Source organism: Coregonus lavaretus (assembly GCF_964263955.1).
Source record: "Coregonus lavaretus genome assembly, chromosome: 12".
In the NCBI taxonomy this organism is placed as follows: Eukaryota; Metazoa; Chordata; class Actinopteri; order Salmoniformes; family Salmonidae; genus Coregonus; species Coregonus lavaretus.
The window spans coordinates 39,009,022-39,033,995 of record NC_139999.1 but is presented as its reverse complement, the minus strand read 5'-3'; the positions used below and the strand labels follow the sequence as shown (position 1 = coordinate 39,033,995).

Below are 24,974 nucleotides of genomic sequence, written 5' to 3'. Positions count from 1 at the left end.
GAACAAGGAGGGGACAGGTATTGTGTGTAGATGGGTGAGAGAAAAACATTGATTTAATACATTTTGAATTCAGACTGTAACACAACAAAATGTGGAATAAGTCAAGGGGTATGAATACTTTCTGAAGGCACTGTACTGTACATATAGAGAGATAGTTACGCACCCGGGTTAATTAATCCTATCTTGTATGGATCATTTGTCCTTGCGTGCACAGTCCCTTTCACAAACTCTAGCACCCATCTCATGCTGGAGCCTACAAGTCTGGAGTCATAACCTATGATATCTTGATCATTATCTCAGCTAGACCTATTACCCCTAATTAGTTGCCAGCTGCCCAATAACAATGACACAGGGCATAGCTCAATAGTAAGGCCTTAAGCCAAGGTTTCACGTTAAATAAACACCAAAACACATCTTTCCTTTCCAAAGAACGCTGACACATTTCCCACAAACTGGCCAGAGGCAGGAATGACAGTCAATAATTGTCAAGTCAGTATCTCTCCCCCTCTCCCTCGCTCTTCCTCCCTCTGTATATTTTTGCATCTGACAAACAAAGCACAGATGTTTTCTAAAATCTTATCTGCAAACTTGCTTATGTTTTGACACACAGGGCAGACAGAACAGAGAGAGGCGGGTCGGTGAGTACTCAGCCCAGTAATTATACAGGTTTGGTTTCATGGAACTCTAGCAAGAACAAAGAAACACTTGAAATGTGCATGAACAGTGCACAAACTATTTAGACTCAAACACCCATGTGTCTAGTGAGAGAGGAAGATTTCTACTACCAGGGTGTCTTGACTGGACTCAGGAAAGGGACTTCTATCAATAATCTACCAGAACTGTAGTATCTGATCACACAGCAAAGATCAACATAACTTTTTCTGATGTTCCGCGGAGGGTGTACAGCAGAATGCAGCAGCATACGATACTGACAGAATGACAGGTGAGTAAGTGAAGCTCCTTCACACAGATCTGTTTAAAAACAGTAGCTCCAGTGAATCAGGGGCTGGGGCAGACCTGACCTGACAAGCCCATACCTGCTTTTGCATCAATGGAGGCTGGGTGCTTTTTTATCCAGTTATGGATCAGTTAGGGAATTTTGACTGATTGTGAAATGTTCAATGTGCTTACCGGCAAGAGCTGTGTCAGTCAAACTAAACCCTATGCAACCTGGCCTCAGGGCAATTCGTACGTTTTGGGATGTAAATGTGGGTCCCTTCATTTAGTATGATATATTACGTTACCAGACGGAGGTACACGAATTTACACTCCAAAGTGTACATCTGTTTAATGTGGCCAGGTTGGCCTATGGCAGGGGTCCCCACCTACAGTACATTCAGCCACAGGACAATTTCTTCTTGAGCGGATGGTCAGGGGCTGGAACATAATTATAAATCATTTGTACACTGCAAATTGATTGCAAAAAGTCTAAACAGATAAGGTATTTGACAAAAACAGTGAAACATGATTTCAAACCTTGATTAAATTGGGATACAATTACATCTCTTTTTCGGCATGGGAATACTGGGATCACTTTGAGCTGATTTCCTGGAGATGTATTTATTTTTGCTCTAATTTGGGGGTACTACAATGAATTAGCCCTTGTGAAATTTAGGGGCAGTTTCCCTGACACAGATTAAAGTGGGGCTGTACTTCCTGATTTAGCCTCACTTTTAATTATCCTCATTAGGAAATGCAACTGATAACGACATTTTGGTTTTGGAGGCGTGCTTTGATGTGGGTATCTCTTGTTTGTGTGTTCAAACGTGGGAAGCATTTGTACTTTCACTCTGCAAAAACAGTACACAGTCACGGTCACTCACCCTTCTATACAACTTGAAACAGTCTAACCAGGTCTTGTGTCTGGAAGTAGCCTAAACTAGCTAGCAAGCTAGCCAACTTATTTAGCCAATTAGTTTCTGCCGGCCGCTGTACGACCGTGGCAAAGTTGGTTTGACTTTGGATAGCCTATCTGTGGGCATAGTTAGGGAACGTCAATAAATTACACAATGTAAATGATACAATAATTTCATGTTGCACACATGTTTGTTGTCTCATTAAATGCTTTCAATATTTGTAGATTAATTTCTACAATTTATAGTTGGTTTGAGGTTTTTAAATCATTGAAATGTGTTACTTTTGACATTTTAAAATAATGTCCCATGTACAGTACATTGTGTAATTTACTGATGGTCCCAAACTAGCCCCATACGGATATTGATAGTGTCAAAACAAATTGACCATGGGCATTGCGATGGGGTGCAGCTGCGCTCCGAATTGATAATTACTTGGGTGCTGCCAGCTGTGGGCATGTGGGCAGGATCGAAATAAAGCCAACCCAAGGAAAACTGTTACGGAACCCTTCATTCCGTGACATACAATTTTTTCCTAATTATCTCACAAGTATCAATTTTGGACGAGACTGCCTTTATGACCAAAATTAGCCTATTTACACTTTGTAGTACATTTTTACACTAGAATAAATGTTTTGGACTCATATCGATGCCACATAGGCTGTTTTCAAAAGGATAAGTTGCTTATTACGTTCAGTTGCTCTTTATTAAGCCTAAACCTGGACTAAAAAGCATTTTCAATATAGATTTTCTGTTGAGCTTCCTTTTTAGTCCAGGACCAGGCTTAATCTGTATCTGGGAAACTGTCCCTAAATTTTATAAGGGCTAATTAGTTGTAATCGGTCTCCTAGTCTTGTTCCCAGTGTTGAAGAGGAACTGCCAGAGTGGGGTTTGAACCAGTGACCCTTTACACACAAGGTGAGCACACTACCTCTTGTGTCATAAATTGGTTTTCAAACCTCTCCTTGGGGACCCCCAGACATTTCACAATGTTGCTGTAGCCCCAGTAGTTCACCTGATTCACCTAATCAAGGGCTTGATCATTTGTTGACAAATTGAATCAGGTGTGCGAGTTCCAGAATAGTTAAAATACATTAAACAGCTGGTGGTCCCCTAGGAGAGGTTTAAAAACCCCTGGCATAGAAATCCATTTACATTTTAGCAGACGCTCTTATCCAAAGCGACTTACAGTTAGTGATTACATATATTTTTTTTTATACTGGCCCCCCGTGGGAATCGAACCCACAACCCTGGCGTTGCAAATGCCATGCTCTATCAACTGAGCTACATCCCTGCCGGCCATTCCCTCCCCTACCCTGGGCCAATTGTGCGCCGCCCATGAGTCTCCCGGTCGCGGCCGGCAGAGCCTGGATTCGAACCAGGATCTCTAGTGGCACAGTAAGCACTGCGATGCAGTGCCTTAGACCACTGCGCCACTCAGGAGTACCAGACCTCTTGGCAGAGGCAAGGCAACATTCACATATAGGCTGTAGTATTTGTTTTCAGCAGATTGCTGTTTGACTGTTGTACTGTATATAGTGTGTTTTTGCTATTGTTAACATAGCCTTTGCCCCAGGCAGGCAGGTATAACCACTCATTTGCCGGTGGTTTGTAACATTTGCATGAGCGAACAGACCTGCGTGAGCAAAACAACATAACTCCTGTTCGCCTGAGGACGCACTTCCTTATTCCAAAGTAACTGCCTAGTGCAATTTTGGACTCTATAATCTGGTTTATTTATGTAGGTACACTATGGCCCTGTTATAAAAAAACCACACACCTTTACTGGGGCCTAGGCACGTGTGGAAATCTGCAATAATTGGAGAGATGTAAGCATCATGGTAATAACTCCATGTTTCTCTAACAGTGAAATAACGTCATAGAAATGATGATGATGATGATTTGAAATGGTGGTCAATGGTCATATGATGACCGCAATGATGAAGATTGTGATGATGGTGATAGCGATGATGATAATGGGGCGATGGTGGTGATGAAGATGGTGATAATAATGATGATGGCAGTTATGATGAAGATGATTATGGTAAAGATCAGGGCTCAATATGAGGGGGTATGTGGGGGTATGCCATAATAAAAAGGGAAAAAAACATACCTCTTGTTTAAAGGGGAAAAAATGTATCCTGATTATATACTGAACAAAAATATAAATGCAACATGCAACAATTTCAAAGATTTTACCAAGTTACAGTTCATAAAAGGAAATCAGTCAATTGAAATGAATTCATTAGGCCCTAATCTATGGATTTCACATGACTGGGCAGGGGCGCAGCCATGGGTGGGCCTGGGAGGGCATAGGCCCATCCACTTGTGAGCCAGATCCACCCACTGGGGAGCCAGGTCCAACCAATCAGAATGAGTCTTTCCCCACAAAAGGGCTTTATTACACCCCCCCACCCCACCACCCCCCCATTTTAGAGTGGCCTTTTATTGTCCCCAGCACAAGGTGCACCTGTGTAATGACATGCTGTATACCACACCTGTCAGGTGGATAGATTATCTTGGCAAATGATAAATGCTCACTAACAGGGATGTAAAAAGAAATTGGCACAAAACTTTTGAGAAATAAGCTTTTTGTGTGTATGGAACATTTCTGGGATCTTTTATTTCAGCTAATGAAACATGGGACCACGGAAGAGTATTAGGGCCAAGTGAAGAGAATAGAAAATGGTGATGGTACATGGATGTTATTTTTTTTGCACTATAGTACTATATATTTTTTGAATTTTTCATACTGGCCCCCCGTGGGAATCAAACCCACAACCCTGGCGTTGCAAACGCCATGTTCTACCAACCGAGCTACATCCTAAATTACATTTCGAAAATAAAGTGGCAATATTTTGAGAATAAAGTGCCAATATTTCGAGAATAAAGTGCCAATATTTCGAGAATAAAGTCAACATTAAACTTCAAAAATAAAATGGCAATATTTCGAAAAATAAAGTGGCAATATTTCAAAAATAAAGTGGCAATATTTGAAGAATAAAGTGGAAACATTGAGAATAAAGTAGAAATTTTATTTAGAGAATAAAGTCAACATTTTGAGAATAAAGTCGCAGTTATATTTCAAGATTAAAGTAGGGGGTTTGGTTAAGTGCATGTCTCCCTGGCTCACTGTTGCTGTGCGCGCCACCATTGAAATGCCTGCAGTTAGATCCTGTTGAAAAACTAATTATAGTCCCAATGAGCTCAAACCAGATAGGATGGCATATCGCTGCAGAATGCTGTGGTAGCCACGCTGGTTAAGTGTGCCTTGAATTCTAAATAAATCACAGACAGTGTCACCAGCAAAGCACCCCCACACCATCACACCTCCACCTCCATGCTTCACGGTGGGAACCAAACATGCGGAGATCATCCGTTCACCTACTCTGCGTCTCACAAAGACACGGCGGTTGGCCCCCAAAATCTCAAATTTTGTCACAACTTCTGCCGAGGCTGCCTTCCCTGCTTGTTTGGGCATGTTTCGGCGTTCGTCGTCACCATATATCATCATTCCATTTGTCTTGTCAATTACACACACCTGGTTCATATCCCCTCATTAGTCCATGTATAAGTGTTCCCTCTGCCCCCTTGTCCTTGTGGCTGATTGTTTTATGTGAAGATGAGTGTAGCACGGTTGAGCTACCCGTACTTTGTATTGCCGGGGTTATTTCTCCCTGTGTGCCTGTATTGTGTTCCAGTGCACCTGTATCACGCCCTGTGCTGTGGACGCTATCCAGCGTACAGTTGAAGTCAGAAGTTTACATCTTAGCCAAATACATTTATACTCAGTTTTTCACAATTCCTAACATTTAATCCTAGTAAAAATTCCCTGTCTTAGATCATTTAGGATCACCACTTTATTTTAAGAATGTGAAATGTCAGAATAATACTAGAGAGAATGATTTATTTAAGCTTTTATTTCTTTCATCACATTCCCAGTGGGCCAGAAGTTTACATAAACTCAATTAGTATTTGGTAGCATTGCCTTTAAATTGTTTAACTTGGGTCAAACATTTCGGGTAGCCTTCCACAAGATTCCCACAATAAGTTGGGTGAATTTTGGTCCATTCCTCCTGACAGAGCTGGTGTAACTGGGTCGGGTTTGTAGACCTCCTTGCTCGTACACGCTTTTTCAGTTCTACCCACAAATGTTCTATAGGGTTGAGGTCAGGGCTTTGTGATGGCCACTCCAATACCTTGACTTTGTTGTCCTTAAGCCATTTTGCCACAACTTTGGAAGTATGCTTGGGGTCATTGTCCATTTAGAAGACCCATTTGCGACCAAGCTTTAACTTCCTGACTGATGTCTTGAGATGTTGCTTCAATATATCCACCTAATTTTCCTTCCTCATGATGCCATCTATTTTGTGAAGTGCATCAGTCCCTCCTGCAGCAAAGAACCCCCACAGCATGATGCTGCCACCCCCGTGCTTCACGGTTGGGATGGTGTTCTTCGGCTTGCAAGGACCCCCTTTTTCCTCCAAACATAACGTTGGTCATTATGGCCAAACAGTTCTATTTTTGTTTAATCAGACCAAAGGACATTTCTCCAAAAAGTACGATCTTTGTCCCCATGTGCAGTTGCAAACCGTAGTTTTTTATGGCGGTTTTGGAGCAGTGGCTTCTTCCTTGCAGAGCGGCCTTTCAGGTTATGTCAATATAGGACTCATTTTACTTTACTTTTGTACCTGTTTCCTCCAGCATCTTCACAAGGTCCTTTGCTGTTGTTATGGGATTGATTTGCACTTTTCGCACCAAAGTACGTTCATCTCTACGAGACAGAACACGTCTCCTTCCTGAGCGGTATGACGGCTGCGTGGTCCCATGGTGTTTATACTTGCGCACTATTGTTTGTACAGATGAACGTGGTACCTTCAGCGTTTGGAAATTGCTCCCAAGGATGAACCAGACTTGTGGAGGTCTACAATTTTTCTTCTGAGGTCTTGGCTGATTTCTTTTGATTTTCCCATGATGTCAAGCAAAGAGGCACTGAGTTTGAAGGTAGGCCTTGAAATACATCCACAGGTACGCCTCCAATTGACTCAAATGATGTCAATTAGCCTATCAGAAGCTTCTAAAGTCATGACATAATTTTTTTGAATTTTCCAAGCTGTTTAAAGGCACAGTCAACTTAGTGTATGTAAACTTCTGACCCACTGGAATTGTGATACAGTGAATTATAAGTGAAATAATTTGTCTGTCAATAATTGTTGGAAGAATTACTTGTGTCATGCACAAAGTAGATGTCCTAATCGACATGGCAAAACTATAGTTTGTTAATAAGAAATATGTGGAGTGATTGAAAAACGAGTTTTAATGACTCCAACCTACAGTAAGTGTATGTAAACTTACGACTTCAACTATAACTGTGTCCTACGGAATAAACTCTGTATTCGGTGATTTACCCTCCAGCGCCTGACTCCTTCAAATCACACTCTCACAGAATCATCCATCGCATGCCTGGAGTCGTGGCACGGGTCCAGGAGCATTCCACGATGCTGGCCAGCTTGGGGGAAGCGATGGATCGGGTTCTTCAGGTCGTCCAACGCCTGGAGAGGAGAGGACCCGATCTGTCGAGACCAGCTGGCCAACCGGATCCAGCCACCAACACCCCAGCACCCGGAGGGATCCAGATATCCCGACCACGGGAGTTCGACGGGACGGCGTCTCTCTGCCAACGATTCCACCTCCAACTAGAGCTCTATTTCTCCAGCATCAGGCCGGCCCCATTGGAACGGGAGAAGGTGTCCGCCCTCGTCTCCTGCCTCTCGGGGAAAGCCCTAGAGTGGGCCAACACGGTGTGGAACGTAGGAGGAGCCGCGTTGGAGAACTACGGGGAGTTCGCTCGCCTCTTTAGGGCGGTCTTCGATCACCCGCCTGAAGGTCGAGAGGGTGCGTCCGAGGTAGGGATAGGATAGTGCCTATCTCAACGCCACCCAAGCTCCGCCCCTGTGCCTTCTTCTCTAAGAAGCTCAGCCCGGCGGAGCAGAACTACGACGTTGGTGATTGGGAGCTGTTGGCTGTTGTCCGAGCCTTGACCGTGTGGAGGCATTGGCTCAAAGGGGCGAAACACCCTTTCCTCGTCTGGACGGACCACCGTAACCTGGAGTACATCCGGGTAGCGAGGAGGCTGAATCCTCGCCAGACCAGGTGGGCCTTATTCTTCACCCGGTTCGATTTATCACTGTCATACATCCCGGGTACGAAGAACGTGAAGGCAGACGCATTGTTACGGCTATATGACACAGAGGAGAGGCCCAGAGACAACACCCCCATACTCCCTGATTCCTGCATTGTGGCGCCGGTAGTATGGGCGATGGACGCGGATATAGAGCAGGCATTACGCACAGATCCATCTCCACCTCAGTGTCCAGCTGGGCTGCGGTACGTTACTGCTCTTATCCGTGATCGTCTGATCTACTGGGCACACACGTCACCCTCCTCTGGTCACCCAGGTATCGGTCGTACAGTGCGCTGCCTGACCGGAAAGTACTGGTGGTCTACCTTGGCTAAGGACGTGAGGGTGTATGTCTCCTCCTGCTCGGTGTGCGCCCAGAGTAAGGCACCTAGGCACCTCCCAGCGGGTAAGTTACAACCTTTACCAATTCCACAACGACCATGGTCTCACCTAAGTGTTGATTTCCTGACTGATCTTCCCCTCTCCCAAGGTAACACCACCATCCTGGTCGTTGTGGACCGCTTTTCAAAGGCCTGCTGCCTCCTTCCTCTGCCCGGCCTCCCCACGGCCCTGCAAACTGAGGAGGCCCTGTTTACACATGTATTCCGGCACTACGGGGTACCAGAGGATATAGTGTCTGACCGAGGGCCCCAGTTCACATCCAAAGTCTGGAAGGCGTTCATGGAACATCTGGGGGTCTCGGTCAGCCTGACCTCTGGGTTCCACCCTGAGTCTAATGGGCAGGTGGAACGGGTAAATCAGGATGTGGGTAGGTTCCTGCGGTCCTACTGCCAGGACTGGCCGGGGGAGTGGCCGGTGTTCTTGCCATGGGCAGAATATGCCCAGAACTCTCTCCGCCACTCCTCTACTAACCTAATGCCATTCCAATGTGTTTTAGGTTACCAACTGGTTCTGGCACCGTGGCACCAGAGCCAGACTGAGGCTCCTGTGGTGGATGACTGGTTTCGGCGCTCGGAGGAGACGTGGGACGCTATCCATGTTCACCTCCAACGCACGTGCGTCGTCAGAAGGCCAACGCTGACCGCCACCACAGTGAGGCCCCGGTCTTCGTACCGGGGGATCGGGTCTGGCTCTCGACCCGGAATCTGCCCCTCCGCATGCCCTGCCGGAAGCTGAGCCCGTGGTTTGTGGGGCCGTTCAAAGTCCTGAGGAGAATCAACAAGGTCACCTATAGGTTATTACTTCCCCTGATTACCGTATTAACCCCTCGTTTCATGTGTCTCTCCTCAGGCCGGCGGTGGCTGGTCCACTCCAGGAGTCTGAGGTGTGGGAGGTCCCTCCACCTCCTCTGGACATCGAGGGGGCCCCGGCGTACTCTGTCTGTTCCATCCTGGATTTGAGGCGTCGGGTGGGGGACCTTCAGTACCTCGTGGAGTGGGAGGGGTACGGTCCGGAGGAACGGTGCAGGGTCCCGGTGAGGGATATCCTCGATCCCTTCCTGTTGCGGGATTTCCACCGTCGCCATCCGGCTCGACCTGCTCCGCGTCCTCCTGGCCGTCCCGAGGCCGGGGTCGGCGCGCTGCTGGAGCTGCGCGTCAAGGGGGGGTACTGTCACCACTTCCGCCGAGGCTGCCTCCCCTCCTTGTTCGGGCAGGTTTCGGCGTTCGTAGTCACCAGGTTACTAGCCACTGCCGCTCCATATATCATCATTGCATTTGTCTTGTCTTGCCAATTACACACACCTGGTTCATATCCCCTCATTAGTCCATGTAGAAGTGTTCCCTCTGCCCCCTTGTCCTTGTGGGTGATTTTTTTATGTGAAGATGAGTGTAGCTCGGTTGAGCTACCCATACTTTGTATTGCCAGGGTTATTTCTCCCCGTGTGCCTGTGTTGTGTTCCAGTGCGCCTGTATTACGCCCTGTGCTGTTGACGCTATCCAGCGTAACTGTTTCCTACGGAATAAACTCTGTATTCGGTGATTTACCCTCCTGCGCCTGACTCCTTCAAATCACACTCTCACAAATCAGGCCTCATTAGACCAAAGGACAGATTTCCACAGGTCTAATGTCCATTGCTCATGTTTCTTGGCCCAAGCAAGTCTCTTCTTATTATTGGTGTCCTTTTGTAGTGGTTTCTTTGCAGCAATTCGACCATGAAGGCCTGATTCACGCAGTCTCCCCTGACCAATTGATGTTGAGATGTGTCTGTTACTTGAACTCTGTGAAGCATTTATTTGGGCTGCAATCTGAGGTGCAGTTAACTTAATGAACTTATCCTCTGCAGCAGAGGTAACTCTGGGTCTTCCTTTCCTGTGGCGGTCCTCATGAGAGCCAGTTTCATCATAGCGCTTGATGGTTTTTGCGACTGCACTTGAAGAAACTTTCAAAGTTCTTGAAATGTTCTGTATTGACTGACCTTCGTGTCTTAAAGTAATGATGGACTGTCGTTTCTCTATGCTTATTTAAGCTGTTCTTGCCATAATATGGACTTGGTCTTTTACCAAATAGGGCTATCTTCTGTATACCACCCCTACCTTGTCACAACACAACTGATTGGCTCAAACGCATTAAGAAGGAAAAAAATGCCACAAATGATGTGCTGCAATCCTCACTGTTCTCATGATCATTGCAACTCCACGAGGTGAGATCTTGCATGGAGCCCCAGGCCGAGGGAGATTGACAGTTATTTTGTGTTTCTTCCATTTGCGAATAGTCGCACCTACTGTTGTCACCTTCTCACCAAGCTGCTTGGCAATGGTCTTGGAGCCCATTCCAGCCTTGTGTAGGTCTACAATTGTGTCCCTGACATCCTTGGAGAGCTCTTTGGTCTTGGCCATGGTGGAGAGTTTGGAATCTGATTGATTGATTGCTTCTGTGGACAGGTGTCTTTTATACAGGTAACAAACTGAGATTAGGCGCACTCCCTTTAAGAGTGTGCTCCTAATCTCAGCTCGTTACCTGTATAAAAGACACCAGGGAGCCAGAAATATTTCTGATTGAGAGGGGGTCAAACACTTATTTCCCTCATTAAAATGCAAATCAATTTATAACATTTTTGACATGCATTTTTCTGGATTTTTTTGTTGTTATTCTGTCTCTCACTGTTCAAATAAACCTACCATTAAAATTCTAGACTGATCATTTCTTTGTCAGTGGGCAAACGTACAAAATCAGCAGGGGATCAAATACCTTTTTCCCTCACTGTATGTATGTAACCACGGTTCCTCTTGAAAATAATCTGTGGCACCTTTTCCAGGTCCTAATACGAGCAAGGATTGCACCAGGTCATCTAACTCAGGCATTTCAACAGTGGCGTGCACAGCACCAGGGAGCCTGGGAGACATGCACTTAACCAAATCCCCTACGTTAATCTTGAAATATACAGTGCATTCGGAAAGTATTCTGACGCCGTGACTTTTTCCACATTTTGTTCAGTTACAACCTTATTCTAAAATGTATTACATCATTTTTTCCCCTCATCAATCTACAAACAATACCCCATTATGACAAAGCGAAAACAGGTTTTTAGAAATGGTTGCAAATGTATTACAAATAAAAAACATGAATCCCTTATTTACATAAGTTGTAAGGACAGACGCTGGGAGACGAGAAACAAGTACAGGGAGTGAACATTTACTAGATACAGACATGAAACAAAACATGGACAGCGTCTGGACAGGGGAAAGATAACAACATTAATGCTGACACAGGGATCAAACAGAGGAACAGACAGATATAGGGGAGTTAATTAACAAAGGGAAGGAGTCCAGGTGTGTCCAATGAGCGCTGATGCGCGTAACGATGGTGACAGGTGTGTGACAATGAATCAAAACATGGACAGCGTCTGGACAGGGGAAAGATAACAACATTAATGCTGACACAGGGATCAAACAGAGGAATAGACAGGTGATGGGCAGGGAGGGGGAGCGGGCGAAGGCGTGACAGTACCCCCCCCCCCCCCCCCCCCCCCCCCCAGGAACGCCACCTGGCCGAGGCGCGGGAACCTGTCGAGCCTGACGGGCCGGCCGAGACATGGGAGCCTGATGAGCCGACTGATGCGTGGGAGCCTGACAAGCCGGCTGAGGCGTGGACGACTGACGAGCTGGCTGAAGCATGGAAGCCTGACGAGCCAGCTGAGGCGTGGAACCCTGACGAGCCAGCTGAGGCGTGGAAGCTTGCCTAGCCGGCAGAGGCATGGAAGCCTGACGAGCCAGCTGAGGCACCCCCGGTTCCTTCGGCCGCGGCACCCGGACCCGACGTCACCAACCCCCTAAAAAATAATAAAAATAAAAAAACGTCCTGATGCTTCCAATTTTGGTGTCAGCATTCTGTGAGGACAGACGTTGGGAGACAGGAAACAAGTACAGGGAGTGAACATTTAATGGAATAAACAGACAGGAACAAAACACAGACAGCGTCTGAACAGGGCAAACGAAACAACATCAATGCTGACACCAGGATCAAACCGATACAGGGGAGGTAATTAACAAAGGGAAGGAGTCCAGGTGTGTCCAATGAGCACTGATGTGCATAACGATGGTGACTGGTGTGCGTAATGATGGGCAGCCTGGCGCCCTCAAGCGCCAGGGAGGGGGAGCGGGAGCAGGCGTGACATAAATATTCAGACCCTTTGATATGAGACTCGAAATTGAGCTCAGGTGCATTCTCTTTCCATTGATCATCCTTGAGATGTTTCCAGAACTTGATTGGAATCCACCTGTGGTCAATTCAATTGATTGGACATGATTTGGAAAGGCACACACCTGTCTATATAAGGCCCCACAGTTGACAGTGGATGTCAGAGCAAAAACCAAGCAATGATGTCGAAGGAATTGTCCGTAGAGCTCCGAGACAGGATTGTGTCAAGGCACAGATCTGGGGAAGGGTACCAAAAAATATCTGCAGCATTGAAGGTCCCCAAAAACACAGTGGCCATCATTCTTAAATGGAAGAAGTTTGGAACCACCAAGACTCTTCATAGAGCTGGCCGCCCAGCCAAACTGAGCAATCGGAGGAGAAGGGCCTTGGTTATGGAGATGACCAAGAACCCGATGGTCACTCTGACAGAGCTCCAGAGTTCCTCTGTGGAGATGGGAGAACCTTCCAGAAGGACAACCATCTCTGCAGCACGCCACCAATCAGGCTTTTATGGTAGAGTGGCCAGACGGAAGCCACTCCTCAGTAAAAGGCACATGACAGCCCGCTTGGAGTTTGCCAAAAGACACCTAAAGGACTCTCAGACCATGAGAAACAAGATTCTCTGGTCTGATGAAACCAAGATTGAACTCTTTGGCGTGAATGCTAAGCGCCACATCTGGAGGAAACCTGGCACCATCCCTACGGTGAAGCATGGTGGTGGCAGCATCTTGCTGTGGGGATGTTTTTCAGCGGCAGAGACTGGGTGACTAGTCAGGATCGAGGCAAAGTACGGAGAGATCCTTGATGAAAACCTGCTCCAGAGCGCTCAGGACCTCAGACTGGGCCGAAGGTTTACCTTACAACAGGACAACAACCCTAAGCACACAGCCAAGACAGCGCAGGAGTGGCTTCGGGACAAGTCTCTGAATGTCCTTGAGTGGCCCATCCAGAGCCCGGACTTGAACCCGATCTAACATCTCTGGAGAGACCTGAAAATGGCTGTGCAGCGACGCTCCCCAGCCAACCTGACAGAGCTTTAGAGGATCTGCAGAGAAGAATGGGAGAAACTCCTTAAATACAGGTATGCCAAGCTTGTAGCATCATACCCAAGAAGACTCGATGCTGTAATCACTGCCAAAGGTGCTTCAACAAAGTACTGAGTAAAGGGTCTGAATACTTATGTAAATGTGATATTTCATTTTTATAAATTTTGTACATTTGCAAAAATTTCTAAAAACCTGTTTTTGCTTTGTCATTATGGGGTATTGTGTGCATATTTATGATGGGGGAAAAAAACAATTTAATCAATTTTAGAATAAGGCTGTAACATAACAAAATGTGGAAAAAGTTAAGGGGTCTGAATACTTTCCAAATGCTCTGTAAATGTGACTTTATTTTCGAAATTAGATTTAGACTTTATTCTCGAAATATTGCCACTTTATTCTCAAAATATTGCCCCTTTATTCACAATATTTTATTTTGACCTTATTCTCAAAATATTGCCACTTTTTTAAAGTACTAGCATGCAAAAAAGTATAATCCAAGTGCCACCACCCCTTGCTGTTTTTTTTTTCACTTGGCCCTAATACTCTTCTGTAGACACTTTACATGTTGCGTTAATATTTTTGTTCAGTATACAAAGCGATCTATAATGACGCGTAACTCGGTAATACTTTAGGCTAGAAACAAGCTGTACATTTCACAAGAAAGACAGGATTCTGATGCAGATGTGGATTTATTTGGTTCAATGACATTCAGAGGCTGAGCTACAACCTCCTAAAGTCGAGGAGACAAAACAATTCAGCCATCAATTGAGCTAATCACTTTTTGAAAAAGATGTTTAACTAAATTAATACTTGATGGTTAAAATAAATGAGGCTACAATATTATCATATATTTGTTAGTGGAATAACATTTGTAAAAAATATTATTTACTTTTTTTCCCCCATACTTATTCTCATGAAAGTGCCTACCCAGAAGTTGTAATTAATGAGTCATGTTACACTACGTAGAATTGCAGGAAATTATCTTCAAAACAACAAACAATTTCTACATATTTCTACAATAATTAAAGTAGGCCTAAATACAGGCTCCGGTCAGCATTCTTGCCTCCAACCTTGACCATGCAACAGCATTCTTGTCTCCAACCTTGACTTCACACACATCTTTAACTTATTTGGTCTTTCACAATAGCTAGTGTAAGTCAGTGGAATAATTCTCATTCCGTACAATGGGCTAAAATATAGAAGACTGGCGCCGAAGAAGATGGCAGCCGTTTTACAGCCCTCTAACCAATTGTACTATTATGTGTGTTTTTTCGCATTATTTGTAATTTATTCTGTACATAATGTTTCTGCCACCGTCTCGTATGACCAAAAAGAGCTTCTGGATATCAGGACAGCGATTACTCACCTCGTATTGGACGAAGATTTTTTCTTCAACGAATCGGACGCGAAGGATATCCTACACACAACCGACAAGGCCCAAATCCCCGTCATTCGCATGAGAAAGAGACAGAGATATTGTGGACGTAGGTCGGGGTGCCTTGTAAGGATCCGACGGCGAGCGAGTAAACTGCCTCTTCCATCAATCCATTTAGCCAATGTTCAATCATTTAAAAATAAATTAGACGACCTAAGATTACTGTTATCCTACCAACAGGACATTAAAAACGGTAATGTCTTATGTTTCACAGAGTCGTGGCTGAACGACGACATGGATAACATACAGCTGCCGAGATATACGCTACATCGGCAGGATAGAACGGCTGACTCCGGAAAGACAAAGGGTGGCGGTCTGTGTATATTTGTAAACAACAGCTGGTGCATAAAATCTAATACTAAGGAAGTCTCTAGGTTTTGCTTGCCTGAGGTAGAGTATCTCATGATAAGCTGTAAACCACACTATTTACCAAGAGAGTTTTCATCTATATTTACCACCACAAACCGATGCAGGCACTAAGATTGCACTCAATGAGCTGCATAAGGCCATAAATAAACAGGAAAATGCTCATCCAGAGGCAGCGCTCCTAGTGGCCGGGGACTTTAATGCAGGGAACCTTAAATCCGTTCTACCTCATTTCTACCAGCATGTTAAATGTGCAACCAGAGGGAGAAAAAAAAACTCTAGACCACCTTTACTCCACACACAGAGACCCGTACAAAGCTCTCCCTCGCCCTCCATTTGTCAAATCTGACCATAACTCTATCCTCCTGATTCCTGCTTATAAGCAAAAACTAAAGCAGGAAGTACCAGTGACTCGGTTAATAAGGAAGTGGTCAGATGACGCAGATGCTAAGCTACAGGACTGTTTTGCTAGCACAGACTGGAATATGTTCCGGGATTCTTCCGATAGCATTGAGGAGTACACCACATCAGTCACTGGCTTCATCAATAAGTGCATCGATGACGTCATCCCCACAGTGACCGTACGTACATACCCCAACCAGAAGCCATGGATTACAGGCAACATACGCACTGAGCTAAAGGGTAGAGCTGCTGCCTTCAAGGAGCGGGACTCAAGGGGCAAAGAGTCAATAGAGGACTAAGATTGAATCGTACTACACCGGCTCTGACGCTCGTCGGATGTGGCAGGGCTTGAAAACTATTACAGACTACAAAGGGAAGCACAGCCGCGAGCTGCCCAGTGACACAAGCCTACCAGATGAGCTAAATCACTTCTATGCTTGCTTTGAGGCAAGCAAAACTGAAGCATGCATGAGAGCATCAGCTGTTCCGGATGAGTATGTGATCAAGCTCTCTGTAGCCTACGTGAGTAAGACCTTTAAACAGGTCAACATTCACAAGGCCGCAGGGCCAGACGGATTACCAGGACGTGTACTCCGAGCATGTGCTGACCAACTGGCAAGTGTCTTCACTGACATTTTCAACATGTCCCTGACTGAGTCTGAAATACCAACATGTTTCAAGCAGACCACCATAGTCCCTGTGCCCAAGAACACTAAGATAACCTGCCTAAATGACTACCGACCCGTAGTACTCACGTCTGTAGCCATGAAGTGCTTTGAAAGGCTGGTCATGGCTCACATCAACACCATTATCCCAGAAACCCTAGACCCACTCCAATTTGCGTACTGCCCCAACAGATCCACAGATGATGCAATCTCTATTGCACTCCACACTGCCCTTTCCCACCTGGACAAGAGGAACACCTATGTGAGAATGCTATTAATTGACTACAGCTCAGCGTTCAACACCATAGTGCCCTCAAAGCTCATCACTAAGCTAAGGACCCTAGGACTAAACACCTCCCTCTGCAACTGGATCCTGGACTTCCTGACGGGCCGCCCCCAGGTGGTAAGGGTAGGTAACAGCACATCTGCCACACTGATCCTCAACACGGGGGCCCCTCATTGGTGCGTGCTTAGTCTCTCCTGTACTCCCTGTTCACCCATGACTGCATGGCCAGGCACGACTCCAACACCATCATTAAGTTTGCCGACGACACAACAGTGGTAGGCCTGATCACCGACAATGATGAGACAGCCTATAGGGAGGAGGTCAGAGACCTGGCCGTGTGGTGCCAGGATAACAACCTCTCCCTCAACGTGATCAAGACAAAGGAGATGATTGTGGACTACAGGAAAAAAAAGAGGACTGAGCACGCCCCCATTCTCATCGACGGGGCTGTGGTGGAACAGGTTGAGAGCTTCAAGTTCCTTGGTGTCCACATCACCAACAAACTATCATAGTCCAAACACACCAAGACAGTCGTGAAGAGGGCACGACAAAGCCTATTCCCCCTCAGGAGACTGACAAGATTTGGCTTGGGTCCTCAGATCCTCAAAGGGTTCTACAGCTGCACCATCGAGAGCATCCTGACTGGTTCATCACCGCCTGGTATGGCAACTGCTCGGCCTCCGACCGCAAGGCACTACAGAGGGTAGTGCGTACGGCCCAGTACCTCACTGGGGCCAAGCTTCCTGCCATCCAGGACCTCTATACCAGGTGGTGCCAGAGGAAGGCCCTAAAAATTATCAAAGACTCCAGCCACCCTAGTCATAGACTGTTCTCTCTGCTACCGCACGGGAAGCGGTACCGGAGCACCAAGTCTAGGTCCAAAAGGTTTCTTAACAGCTTCTACCCCCAAGCCATAAGACTCCTGAACAGCTAATCATGGCTACCCGGACTATTTGCATTGCCACCCCACCCCACCCCACCCCAACCCAACCCCCTCTTTTACGCTGCTGCTACTCTGTTTATTATTCATGCATAGTCACTTTAACTCTACCCACATGTACATATTACCTCAATTACCTCGACTAACCGGTGCCCCTGCAAATTGACTCTGTACCGGTACCCCCTGTATATAACCTCCCTACTGTTATTTTATTTTACTGCTGCTCTTTAATTATTAGCTTTTTTTTTTACATCTTAAACTGCATTGTTGGTTAAGGGCTTGTAAGGAAGCATTTCACTGTAATGTCTACACCTGTTGTATTCGGCGCATGAGGCAAATAACATTTGATTTGATTTGATGTGCCTATAGTTGTGTCTTTGAAAATAAATTTAATGACGCAATGCATTTTTGTAGGCATTTTGTTGATTGTAAGTCAATTTTTTTTTGAAAAGGATATATTGAAATGCCCCTTGCCTCAAGTATCTTGTTTTGTCCTTTTAGTACTTCAAACCAAGTCATCAAGTTTTAAATGTTCATTCTAAGTTCAAAGCATCATGAATACACCTGACTTGTGATTTTATTTTCATTCTATTCCGGTCTTAGGCCTGGGTGGAATTAAACACTGAACATAGTATGTCTTTGCTTTGCTATGTTCAAACACTGAACATAGCATATCCCTTCTTAACTTTTAACAATTTGACCCCTGTTTATGATAGTGATAATAATGCTGATGATGACGCATCTGTCTCTCCCCAGCTCCGTGGCTTGAAACTTCCCACTGGCTTGACTCCACCCTTCCACCAGTGACACTTCCCCTTAGCAACCACACGGCAACGGCATTGACTAGCAACCAATCCTGTAGCGGTGATGATGAGGTCTTTAAGTACAGTGCCTACACCGTCACCTATCTACTTGTGTTCCCTATAGCATTGCTTAGCAACAGCGGAGCGCTGTTCGTGTTCCTGCGACTGACGCCCAAACGCTCTGCCTCCTCCATTCTCATGACCAACCTCGCCCTATCAGACGCATGCTTCTCCCTTACCCTGCCGTTTCGATTGGCCTACTACTTCAGAGGCGCTCACTGGGACCTCCCTGATTGGCTGTGCCGACTCTGTGTGTTCTGCTTCTACCTCAACCTCTACACCAGGTACGCATGTGCACACACACTGCAAAACAGCTGTACACTAAATAATACAAACACACAAACACACGTATGAACACACACACAGTTATTATAATGTGAGGTGACCCTGCTTGCCCAAAAAGGCACCTAACTAATAAACTATAGTATTATTCTCTTTCCCTATAGCGTTCTCTTCCTGACTGGACTGAGCGTGCTTCGTTGGCTGGCCGTGATGAAGCCTCTTCATCATCGAGCCTTGGCCACGCCCCATCGAGCCTCATTGGTCTGCTTGGGCATCTGGCTGTTTGTGGGTGGAACTTCGGTCCCCTTCCTGTTTTCGGGGACCAGGGTGAGAGCGGGACTAACACGCTGCTTCGAGCCCCATAACTCTGCCTCTTGGAAGAGGATCTTCATTCTCAACTACGTGGGCGTGGCATTTGGCTTCTTGATCCCATTCGTCATCATCCTTGGTTGCTACAGCAGCATCATCCGCCGACTGACAGCTACAGCCAGAAGCCAAAAGCTACAGACAGGGAGCCTGAAGCGTAACCAGGGGAGACATCGTCGCCGGCGCCAGTCTCTGCGTCTAGTCGCCATGGTGATCTGCACATTCCTGCTGTGCTTCCTGCCCTATCACGTGGCTCGCTCACTGCACCTGCACGCAGTGGTGGGCGGGTGGGGCTGCGTCGTTACTGCGACACAGCAGCGGGTGTTGGTGGTGACGCTGTGTCTGGCGGCGACCAACAGTGTGTTGAACCCTCTGTTGTACTACTGTGCCGGGGAGTCCTTCAGAACGGCCATACGCAACGCCTTGTCACGACGACGGTCCCTCTCCTCCCCCACTCAGGGCAGCTTGCTGTACTCTCGTAGGAAGAGGAGTATTCCCACAATACCTTCAACACCAACAATGCCAGAAACACCCCTCGCTCTACCCCTAACCCTTCCTGGGTCCATACCAGAAACACTCAGCCCTGTGAATGACAGTCCATAAAGGGTTCAAAACCTCTCCAGAATCAGAGACACTTTGCTGCATGTGTAAAATGGAGCCCTGAGGCCTGAACCAGAAACACACACACACACTGAAGACTGAACCCTAACATCCTCCAGGACCATAAGACACTAAAGGTTACTACTGTACAAGCTCCACTCCGTTGATCTATGTGTGTGCGTGCACGTGGGTGGAGTGGGATCTTTGGAGTAGCAGAAACCTTTTGGTAACATGATATCCTCGCCGGTCCCAATTCCATTCACAAGGGGACGAAAGCAAGCTAGCCTTTTTAGCTTTCTCATCTTTATGTGAAATAATCAGAAAAAGTCACATGGCTAGCTATTTGGCTACAGCAGGTTCTAACATTTCACAATAACCTGTAATCACTAGTTATTACTTCTAAACAAAATACATTTTGGGGTGGATTCTTGGATTTTCTTGTTATCTGCTCATTTGTGGTGAAAGCAAAATAAGGGTCTCTTGTCTTCCCTTGCTAGCTAGTTGGCTAAACACTGCAAGCTAGCTAACCTTTTAGCTTCCCATATCTCCATGTGAAATAACCAGATTTACGATTAAATAATATGCCCTGCCAAATATTCTTATACACTGAGTGTACAAAATACCTGCTCTTTCCATGACATAGACTGACCAGGTGAATCCAGGTGAAAGCTATTATCCCTTATTGATGTTACTTGTTAAATCCACTTCAATCAATGTAGATGAAGGGGAGGAGACAGGATAATGAAGTATTTTTAAGCCTTGAGACAATTGAGACATGGATTGTGTATGTGTGCCATTCTGGGGGTGAATGGGCAAGACAAAATATTTAAGTGCCTTTGAATGGGGTATGGTAGTAGGTGCCAGGCGCACCGGTTTGTGTCAAGAACTGCAACGCAGGGGCCTCCCGAGTGGCGCAGCGGTCTAAGGCACTGCATCGCAGAGGCGTCACTACAGACCCGGCTTCGATCCCAGGCTGTGTCACAATCGGCCGTGATCGGGAGTCCCATAGGACGGCGCACAATTGGCCCAGCGTCGTCCAGGTTCGGGGAGAGTTTGGCCGGGGGGGCTTTACTTGGCTCATCGTGCTCTAGCGACTCCTTGTGGCAGGCCGGGCGCCTGTAGGCTGACTTCAGTCGTCAGTTGAACAGTGTTTCCACCAACACATTGGTGCGGCTGGCTTCCGGGTTAAGCGGGCGTTAAGAAGCGCGGTTTGGCGGGTCATGTTTCAGAGGACGAATGACTCGACCTTCGCCTCCCGAGCCCATTGGGGATTTGCAGCGATGAGACAAGATCAAAATTGTGGGGCAAATCGCCTCAAGATAAAACATAATATTCAATATCAATAAGTTAGACTAAATATTAGCACTTCATATACTTGTGGGTAATAACATTAAATCTGGATAATAACACAAAACAAATCGTAAGGCTAGAGAAATGTATCGACAAATATGATGAAAACAAGCAACACTCAAACATGACGGAGGGTGAACGAGGAGAATCAATCTCCAAAAGAAAACGTGACTCCTCGACGGATACAAATGATTTATGCTTTTCACCACTGGGACTGGTAAGTGTGGAAAGCGATCTGTTAAAGTCGATAAACGACAAACTGGGCATACTTAAATTAGTGAGTAAGAATATAAAGGAGTTGAAGGCGAGTCTTGGTATGACTGACGAAAAAGCAGCGATAATGGAGAAAGAAACAAAAAAGTTTAAAGGGACAGACATTAAGATAGAAACGGATGTTAATGAACTTAAAAAGGAGAACATCTTTCTGAGAGAAGCCTTACTAGACATACAGACTAGATCTATGAGAGAAAATCTAGTACTTATGGGTATCCAAGAAAGAGAAGGAGAAGTTCCCGAAAAGGTAGTGAAGGAATTCTTTCTTACAGCGCTTCAAATCCCACTCAATGATGTCGATAAAATCCAACTCAAACATGTACACCGTTTCGGACAAAGAGGACAGAGATATGAGCGTCTAATTCAGGGGTGTCAAACGTCTGGCCCGCGGGCCGGATCAGGCCCGCAAACTGGTTTAATCCGGCCCGCGAGATGATTTTGTAAAGTATAAAAATGCGCTGCAATTTTTCAATAAAATAAACTGCTGTTCCAATTGCGTCCACTGGATGGCGCAATAGCAATTGTGTTAAGCAAGCAAACTGTTTATACCGGGGCAGAGCAAGTACGTCAAGCACGTGCAGCCAGTCCGGATGAGCTACTTTGTTTTGCCCGCGATATTTATTACGGCTTCTACTTTTAACATTATGTGCTTTGGCACCCTCATTGCCCCAATATGTCTCTGTCAAAAAAGAGAAAAGTGGACGCAGAGTGCAGAGTGTTCCAAGAAAAATGGTCATCCTCCTATTTATTCACGGAATTCAATGGGAAAGCTGTATGTTTGGTGTGTTCACAGCATGTTGCAGTGCTGAAAGAATATAACCTTCGTCGCCACTATGTGAGTCTTCATGCCGACAAATATGACAACTTTCAAGGACAGCGGAGAAGAGAGAAGGTGAATGAACTGTTGGCGGGTCTGAAGAAACAGCAGTCTGTGTTTACTCACAGCCGAGACATCAGTGACGCTGCAGTGAAAGCTAGCTAACTCATTGCTAATGAAATCGCAGTGGCTTCAAAACCGTTTAGTGAGGGTGAATTTGTAAAAACATGCATGATGAAGGCAGCGGAGTTTGTGTGCCCTGAAAAGCGTCAGGCTTTTGTAAATATCAGCCTGACAAGAAACATAGTTGCAGACAGGATTTCCGATCTTTCAGTGGATTTGGACAGCCAGTTGAAGCAAAAAGTAAAGTCATTTATTGCGTTTTCGGTTGCAATTGATGAAAGCACGGACATTACAGATGTTGCACAACTGGCCATTTTCATCCACGGAGTTGATGACACATTGACCGTCACCGAGGAGTTCGTGGAGTTGGTGCCGATGACAGATACAACGACAGCAGCTGATATTTTCACCGCACTCGTCGACGCGCTGGACAGGGTCGGAGTGGACTGGTCCCGCGCTGTCAGCCTGGCTACAGATGGTGCGCCCTCAATGATCGGGAAAAAGCAGGCGTTGTGACAAAGTTCAGAGAGAAAGTGCAATCTGCAAATGGAGGACGTGATTTTTTGACTTTTCACTATTTTGCACCAGGAGGCTTTGTGTTGCAAGTCATTAAAGATGGATAACGTCATGAAGGTGGTCATCCAAACTGTTAATTTCATCTGATCCAGAAGCCTGAATCACCGTCAGTTTGACAGCCTTCTCAGAGACCACATCTATGGCCTGCCATACCACACTGAGGTAAGATGGTTAAGCCGAGGTGCTGTGCTGAGGCGTTTCTTTGATTTACGAGAAGAAATTGAACAGTTCATGGAAGAAAAGGAGTGTTAGAATTTCATTCCGCAGAATGGATGCAGGACCTTGCATTTATGGTGGATGTTACAGAGCACCTGAATAACTTGAACAAACAGCTGCAAGGGCGCAACAAAGTTGTCACGCATTATTATGACAGCATACGTTCTTTCAAGTTGAAGCTGTCATTGTGGGAGACGCAACTCGCCGGTGGTGATGCAGCTCACTTCCCCTGTCTGAAAAATGTGTGCGCGACCCAACATGTGGCAGACATGAAGCGGTTCAAAGATAAAATAACGGGACTGTTACGGGAGTTTGAGCAACGCTTTCAGATTTTTGTTGAACTGGAGAAAGACTTCAACGTTTTTTGCTCGCCATTCACCGTGAATCCCTCTGATCTGCCCGTCAGCATCCAACTTGAAATAATAGACTTGCAGTGTGACTTGGATTTGAAGGGCAAATTTGCCGCAGCTGGCTTGGACACATTTTATCAGAATCTCTTGCCAGGTTACCCCAACTTGACAGCCCTCGCTGCAAAACTGTTGTGCATGTTTGGAACCACATATCTTTGTGAGCAAGTTCTCTGTAATGAGCATAAATAAAACAAAGCTGCGCTCAAGGCTCACGGACAAGCACTTGAATCACATCCTGAAGTTGGCTGCCACTCAGGATGTGACGCCTGATATTGATGTGCTGGTGAAAGCTAAAAGATGCCAGGTATCAGGAGTCAAATAAACTATGCAACCCCACTTAAAGTGCTGCATGAGACACCCTGATATAGTTCTGTGATCTGTGATATACTTCTGTGAACCACTGAGGCATTGTGTGTTTGTGTGTTCTTTGTCCTCAGAACTTTCAAATAACTTGGTGTTTTATGATTAATAATTATGTTTGTCTTTTGGACACACTGTCCTCAGGCTCCAGCTTTATATGTATATGTTTTTATGTTGATGTGCTATTGTTTTTAATTGATTTTATTTGTATATTTAACCTATTCTTGACTCTGTGGTTCTTGCACTTGTTTGGGGAACAGGATTTCATTATTTTTATCTACATTTCTGCCTGAGAAATGACACCCTGATATAGTTCTGTGATCTGTGAAACAGTTCTGTTAATCACTGAGGCATTGTGTGTTCTTTTTCTTTAGAATTTTCAGATAAACTTGAGGTGTTTTATGATTAATAGTGATGTTGTGCTTGTACTATTTTGGACACACTGAGTGGCACTAGAGATCCTGGTTCGAATCCAGGCTCTGTCGCAGCCGGCCGCGACCGGGAGACTCATGGGCAGCGCACAATTGGCCTAGCGTTGTCCAGGGTAGGGGAGGGAATGGCCGGCAGGGATGTAGCTCAGTTGATAGAGCATGGCGTTTGCAACGCCAGGGTTGTGGGTTCGATTCCCACGGGGGACCAGTATGAAAAAAAAAAATTGTATTCACTAACTGTAAGTCGCTCTGGATAAGAGCGTCTGCTAAATGACTAAAATGTAAATGTAAATGTTAAAACAAAGAAAACAATCTGAAGTTGTTGTTTTTAAGTTATATATACCATGATTTTACCGGTCCGGCCCACTTGGGAATAGATTTTCCTCCATGTGGCCCCTGAGCAAAATGAGTTTGACACCCCTGGTCTAATTGTTGCCAAATTTGCTTTCTTTAATGATTAAAGTAATGGTTAAAAGCCTGGGTAAAAGACTCGCTGGCACGAAAATAGGCATGAATTATCAGTTCCCGAGTGAG

General features: G+C 45.8%; 1 protein-coding gene across 2 annotated transcripts; it reads left to right on the top strand.

The window, feature by feature from the left end:
• The first annotated feature begins 703 nt into the window (after positions 1-703).
• LOC311137852 (cysteinyl leukotriene receptor 2-like) lies at positions 704-21,328 on the top strand. 2 transcript variants are annotated; one of them, XM_084172456.1, is made up of 3 exons: positions 704-943; positions 18,530-18,920; positions 19,083-21,328. In XM_084172456.1, the coding sequence occupies exons 1-3, from the start codon at positions 937-939 to the stop codon at positions 19,885-19,887; spliced, it is 1,203 nt and encodes a 400-aa protein (XP_084028582.1). In that variant the 5' UTR covers positions 704-936; the 3' UTR covers positions 19,888-21,328. The 2 variants fall into 2 exon arrangements, with proteins under 2 accessions (XP_084028582.1, XP_084028583.1); XM_084172457.1 differs by having other exon boundaries at positions 757-943; positions 18,701-18,920; positions 19,083-20,485.
• The last annotated feature ends 3,646 nt before the right edge of the window (positions 21,329-24,974 follow it).